General features: G+C 33.1%; 1 protein-coding gene across 1 annotated transcript; it reads left to right on the top strand.

Annotated features, from left to right (window-relative positions):
* The first annotated feature begins 666 nt into the window (after positions 1-666).
* On the top strand, positions 667-5,359 carry LOC121236902 (peptidyl-prolyl cis-trans isomerase FKBP62-like). Its single transcript, XM_041133416.1, has 13 exons — positions 667-1,070; positions 1,169-1,255; positions 2,266-2,526; positions 2,622-2,696; positions 2,811-2,891; positions 2,987-3,181; positions 3,288-3,374; positions 3,528-3,703; positions 3,814-3,936; positions 4,043-4,189; positions 4,301-4,428; positions 4,867-4,987; positions 5,093-5,359. The coding sequence occupies exons 1-13, from the start codon at positions 875-877 to the stop codon at positions 5,132-5,134; spliced, it is 1,719 nt and encodes a 572-aa protein (XP_040989350.1). The 5' UTR covers positions 667-874; the 3' UTR covers positions 5,135-5,359.
* Positions 5,360-7,269: the final 1,910 nt, after the last annotated feature.

A 7,269-nucleotide genomic window follows, 5' to 3' on the forward strand; every position in this document is an offset into this window, starting at 1 on the left:
TTAATATTATGATTTTTTTAATACTAAACTTAATTGTGAGAATTTAGTAGTTATTATTAACAATTATTAATTCTTTAATGTTTAATTATAGTAGTATGATATAAGTATTATCTTAACTTATTAGTGAAATTAATAAACTTGAATAATAAGATTAAAATGGTATAATTAGTGTCTAATTATATTCGTATATTAATTTTATGTTATAAGATTAATAGACTTGAATAATAAGATTAACATTTTATATTATATTAATTAGAAATATAGTATATAATATATATAATAATAATATAAAAATTATATATAATAAAAAAAATTAAAAATATATATGTACAGATCCGATTCTGTTTAAATTAATTTTTAAAATATAAAAACTAATATCGCACTTGTTTAGAATCAAACCGATTGTATTTTTAAGAATCGATATCACATCAAACCGATTACAAATCAGATCAAATCTATCGGTTTAATCTGGTCCGGTCTAATTTAACCGATTTTTTCTTACATGAAAAAGGTACAACATAATTGTATAATAAACTCCCAATTAATTTCAATTTTAATAAAAAATAAAAATTAAGGAGGTTGGGGACAATACCATGAAAGCACAAAGCATCATGGAGGTTGGGGCTAGTATCATATTTCTAGGACCTTCGAAAAACACACTACGAATGGCGCCCAAAACGGAAGGAAGGATATTGACTTGTTCAGCTTTTGGAACTCTCTAGACATTTCACGTTACCTCCCTCGTCTCTGCCACCATTAAAGCTTAAAACCCAGCTTCTCTCAACGTGAGTCATATTGAAAGCATTAATCAAGCGTTGCTCTCACACATTGATCCTTATCTGATTCATTGCAAAATCGGTTCATAACCTTAGCCATGGATGACGACTTCGAGTTCCCGACCTCCAGCGACGTAAATATGGACGAGGACATGGGCATTCCCGAGGATGATCCAGTTAATCCGATTCTCAAGGAGGGTGAAGAGAAGGAAATTGGGAAGAACGGGCTGAAGAAGAAGCTGGTCAAGGAAGGCGAAGGCTGGGAGACTCCTAGTGCAGGAGATGAAGTTGAAGGTTCGTATGCTGTTTGATCGATTGCATATATGTTTGTTTGAGTTTCTTTGGTTGTGGAAGGTGATTATTTTGTGGATGGGTTGGCATTGCATTTGCAGTTCATTACACTGGGACGCTACTTGATGGAACGCAGTTCGACTCTAGCCGTGACAGGGGCACATCGTTCAAGTTCAAGCTTGGCCAAGGTAATTAATTTTCTTCTTAATTATAAATGGCTTTTTGGCTCGTGTATTCTGCATTTGTACTTGTCTAGCCTAGCCTGTCTGTCGGGCTTCGGTTTCGAAGTAACGTATGAAGAAACTTTCTTGTGTTTAGCTTCATGGTTCATTTAACTGGAAGCGTAGGGAATTAAACTATCGAAAAATTTGAACTTTTTTATGAATTGGTTGTTAGAGCTGTTATTTGTTTCATGGACAATGAGTTCTCTGGAGGGTTTTAAGATTTAATTATTACAGATGGAAGTTTCATAATCTGGTTAAGTTTAAGGTTTTAACTAGTTGATGTCATCCGAATACGAGCAGAGAGGTCAAAATGGATGTTTCCAAACTTCTTACATAAAGAAGTTTGGCAATGTTGATTATTCCGATATATTTAGGATTGCAAAATCTTGATTTTGCTGGTTAGAAGCATAAAGTGATTTCTTATTTGTAACTTTCCCAGAAATTTTTGTTTTCAATACAAGCATCCATTCTTATGGATTACGGGCGCTTCAAAACATGTAGTGCTTCTGTTAGTCAAGTACATGGGCGTGTTACACTTAAGTATTCTCTTTTAATTTTGAAGTTACAACATAACATTCAATAAGATTTCTTGAGCTTGGCCTTTAGTAGATAGAAGAAAGTCTGATCGTTTCTCCGTTCCATTCTCTAGGTGGAGATTCAATAAGATTTGCATCTTGAGGAATATTGGATTAAGAAAAAAATGGTGTTTTTTCGTCAGTAATGTATTTTAGAATAATTGAGGACTATTTTTCATGATACAAGATCAAAGATATTTTTTGTTGTACTTCCCCCATTGTATATTATATAGATGGGAAGAATTTTAGGTTTGGAAGATTTTATTACCCAGTTATTGCACTCAAAAGTCACCTCAGTAGCACCTTGAGTGTTTCTTTGGTCTTGGCCGTCCTTTCTTGTGTCTGTGCTCTGTGGTTTGCTTTCAAGGTGAAGCTCATAATTATGTTTCTTGATTTCAGGACAAGTGATTAAGGGATGGGATGAAGGCATAAAAAGCATGAAGAAGGGCGAGAAAGCCATTTTCACCATTCCTCCTGAGCTGGCTTATGGTGAGTCGGGATCCCCCCCAGCTATTCCACCCAATGCCATCCTTCAGTTTGATGTGGAGTTGCTGTCTTGGACTAGTATTAAGGACATATGCAAAGATGGGGGACTTTTCAAGAAAATCCTTACCAAAGGAGAGAAATGGGAGAATCCGAAAGACTTGGATGAAGCCTTTGGTATTTCTTCAATCCTGTACTTCTCGACTCATTGATATAACTTTAATGGACCTGTTTTATTGTTCTCTGACCATTTTTTGTTCTATGCATTGCAGTTAAATATGAAGCTCGGCTTGAAGATGGAACTCTCATTTCAAAATCTGACGGGGTGGAGTTCAATGTTGGAAATGGTTTGCCTCCATAACTATATGTAGACAAGTGCATTTTACATTGTCGTCAGTAATTATTACACCATGTAAATTAGCTACTTCAGTAACTGCAATGTGTTGTCTTTTTGTTTGCAGGCTATTTCTGTCCTGCTCTGTCAAAATCTGTGAAAACAATGAAGAAGGGGGAAAAAGTCCTCTTGACAGTGAAGCCACAATGTGAGTTCAGATCTCGTTTGCAAATTTAACTTCTATGTTCTATTTTGATAACCATATCGGCAATTATTCATCATATTTATTCTTACTTTTTGCAGATGCATTTGGGGAGTCAGGCCGACCGGCATCTGGTGACGAAGGTGCTGTGCCTCCAAATGCTACCCTCCAGATAACTATTGAGTTAGTCTCTTGGAAGGCTGTTTCTGAAATAATTAAAGACAAGAAGGTTCTGAAAAAGATCCTGAAGGAGGGAGAGGGATATGAACGACCAAATGATGGAGCAGTTGTCCAAGGTATTATGGCTGGAAGTAATAAGTAGATCTGTGGCATTTAAGTTCCTCAATTTCTTTGTTCAACTGTGCCATGTAAATCTTGTTGTTATCCTTGCCAACTTTTCAGTGAAACTAATTGGCAAGCTGGATGATGGGACTATCTTCACAAAGAAGGGTCATGAGGAGGAGCCATTTGAATTCAAAGTAGATGAAGGTACAACAGCGTTTTTGTAATTTGTAACTCAAATTTCTTTGCTTCTGTGATTGTCTTCCTAGATTAAAGTCTACTCTATTTTTTTTTTTTTTTTGGGCACATAATTTTCAAAAGGTATTTACAGATGAAATCTGGATTATGATTTGTGTCCAGAACAAGTTGTTGACGGACTTGATAGAGCTGTGAAAAAAATGAAGAAAGGGGAAGTTGCTCTTGTGACTATTCAACCAGAGTATGCTTTTGGGCCATCCGAAACACAGCAAGAATTGGCAATCGTTCCTGCAAATGCGACTGTGGATTATGAAGTTGAGCTACTCTCCTTTGTGAAGGTGGGTGTAAGGTGTTGCTTTCTGTGTGATACACTTCTCTTTGGATGAAGGTTATCGTCATTCAAATACTTTGGGGATACGATATGGAGTAATAAATAAATGGAATGCAGGATAAGGAATCTTGGGAGATGAATACGCAGGAGAAGATTGAAGCAGCTGGTAAGAAGAAGGAAGAAGGGAACGCATTGTTCAAGGCTGCTAAATATGAAAGAGCATCAAAACGATATGAAAAGGTCTCTACCTGAAAATTCATCTGTGATTAGATCTAAGCTTAAGATGTATAAGATATTACGTGCTTGTGATATGGACGTGCTCATATAACCGTTCTGTGCTGTGCAGGCTGTAAGGTTCATTGACCATGACTCTTCTTTCAGTGATGAAGAGAAGAAGCAGGCCAAGGTGCTCAAAATTACCTGCAATCTTAATAATGCAGCTTGCAAGCTGAAACTTAAAGACTACAAGCAGGCTGAGAGGCTGTGCACAAAGGTCTGTCTTTTCTTTGAACTTAGTATGATGGTTCCTGTTATTCTTCTTCCAGCTGGTGTATGTGTGGAATTAATTAATGTCCTGATATCTGCAAGATTTGTCTTTATGTAGGTGTTAGAACTTGACAGTAGGAATGTGAAAGCTCTATACAGGAGGGCACAAGCATGTATACAACTTGTTGATTTGGATCTGGCAGAACTGGATATCAAAAAGGCTCTTGAGATAGACCCAGACAACAGGTGAGTACGCTAATTTCATGGATTACTGTGCTTTTCTGATGTATATGAGATAGGGCTATATAAGATGATGTTGTTTAAACAAAATTTTCTTCTGATCGATGCACTGAATGTGGTGTTTTGTGGATTTATTCTGGTACTATGTAAAATTTCCATTTGTCCTAAAAGTTTTTATCTTGATGGGAAGAGATAGATTTTGATATTTGTATTTTGTTCTTAACACTCTCCCTCATATATGAGTTAGACTCTCCTCAATGAGTGGATCCAACACGTGTTATATTTAATTAAATGGAATAAAGTATAGAGTTTGAGTTTGAACTCAGGACCATACCATGTCACCACTTGTTCTAAAAGTTTAAATTGATGGGAAGAGATAGATTTTAATATTTGTATTATATCCTTATTTGTGACTTACCCAAAAAAATTATCTGATGTTGTCAGGGATGTAAAACTTGAATACAAGATTTTGAAGGAGAAAGTCAGAGAATATAATAAGAAGGATGCCCAGTTTTATGGCACCATCTTTTCGAAGATGACCAAAGTAGAGCAAGCGAGATCCACAGTAAGTTCACTAAACATCGTATTTGATCTGATTGCAATACCATGGTTTGATTTGTTTCTGTGGTCAATCATTAATGATTGCTTTTTCTATCCTGTGTTTACACAGAAAGTAGAAGCAAAGCAGGAGCCAGTATCTAGTGTCGGTTGAGAACGGCCTCCTTCCCTCCCTTCCTACCTACTACCTCCCAGCCACTCATCTATCATCTCATCTATTGTAAAACCAACAAACAGTACGAGAATTGTGGTTATCTGTTGGAGTTCGGTGAAGATTTTTGGAATGAAAATCAGAGTACTGTGTAATCAAATAATAAATGTGTAAACTCTTCCTATGGCTGAGTAGTAATTGCATGTTTAAAGAGGATGGTGCTATAAACTGGGCATTCCTTTTGCTATATGAGCATCATCAGACTATCAAAGTTGTCATTTTATTTTAGACTACTATTAATTATTCTTTAAAATTCACCTATTAAAAAAATCACACGATTTCACCTATTTTGTGTCCATTTTGAGGGTCAAGATTTAATCAGATGAGAAATTGTAATATATATTTCAGAATAGTAGGCAAAGAACCCACCCCCCAAAAAAAATTATCATATTACAAAGAAAGAAATAATTAGGAATGGTAAAGTGGATTAGAGAAAAGAAAAAAAAAATTAATTTTTTGTACCTTCTATTTACCAGCCTTTTTCATCAGATGATTGACAACGTCACAGAATTTATTTTAACCATTTTACATTTATCATTTAATGCGCAATATGAAATATGAAATATTAAGAGTTTGATAATCTGATGGGATATAGCTCGATTTTTCAAATGAAAAATTTGGGTTTGAAACCCTCCACTCCCATATAGAAAAAAATATATCTCAATATAACTCACAAAATATTATTATTTATAGATCAATTCAGATCATTTAAAATTACTTCAACATCTAAACACAGTCTAAATTCTCCTGAATTTTATTATGTTCTTAAAAACATTCGGTCGATGTTAGTAGCTATTTACTAATCAATCGATAGGTGGTTAAAAGGGGAGGTTGTAGATTTTTTTAAGGGAAAAAAAAAAAGCATTATCATTAGCTCATATATGAAAGCAATGTCATGGAGGCCAAATCTCAAATAGCATGAAGAGCAAATGTAATACCCCTTCCCGTATAAATTAAGGATGTCAAATGTTTTCATAAAAGTAACTCTATAAGAGATGTCATATTTCATAAAATAAACATTTATTTAATAAAAAAACTATTTAATAAAAACCTGTCTCCAAATACTAAATGAAACAATTTGATAAAATTTATGTCATAAAAATAATTTATTCTAAGAAGTTTAGAATTTAATCAACTACCTCATCTAATTCTGACCCGCTTGTTCGTGTTCATCATCCTCTCTTGGGTGGTTAAAAATATGAAATAAAACTAAAATGAGTCGAAAACTCAGAAACTTATTATAACGTAAACATAATAAACGTAAAATTTTTCATAAAATATTTCTTGCTAAAAATTTAAAATCATGATCATTCATACATATGCTCATGTCATGCATGACTTATTTTAAGTTATCTGATTTAGTATACTTATCTTATCTGAATTTTTCTTCATCGCCCATTACCTATACGAAATACGAATCGTCACTAACATTTCTAGCAAAACATGTCGTAATATTTTGCTTACTTAATACATACCATGGATTATAATTTAACAAATATTATGTTTCATACAAAATCATTGAATACTAATATCATATAATGAATTAAATACTAATAACATATTTTCACTTTAAATTATAATTTAGTAAAATAATTAGATTTTATACACGTTAAAATAAGTCGCAAAAATCTGAATTCATAAAACAACTTAATTTTTTTTAACACTAACATAATTGTTTGATTCTATAAGAAATCTAATAAATAATAATATCATTTAAATATTCTTAACATATTTTAAAATTTTTTAATTATAACTGTAATAGAAATTTTTTATCAAATTGACGAAATAAACAACGGCATTTATTACATAACTAGTCTTAATCACATTTAAAATAAAGATTAAACTCTTACTATTTCACCATTGAAATCTAGTTATAAAAATTTAATACTCGATAATACAATTTAAATTCTTATATATTTTATGTAAGAAGAATAAGGTTAGTGAAAAATAAACTTTATGGGCTAATTATAGATTAAAACTGAATTCAACTTAAACGTCAAAATCCATCTGAAAAATCGATCTCCTTAAAATATTATAATATTTATTGAAATACAATAAACCAAGCCCATGTCAAAATT

This window comes from Juglans microcarpa x Juglans regia, chromosome 1D (genome assembly GCF_004785595.1).
Source record: "Juglans microcarpa x Juglans regia isolate MS1-56 chromosome 1D, Jm3101_v1.0, whole genome shotgun sequence".
NCBI lineage: Eukaryota > Viridiplantae > Streptophyta > Magnoliopsida > Fagales > Juglandaceae > Juglans > Juglans microcarpa x Juglans regia.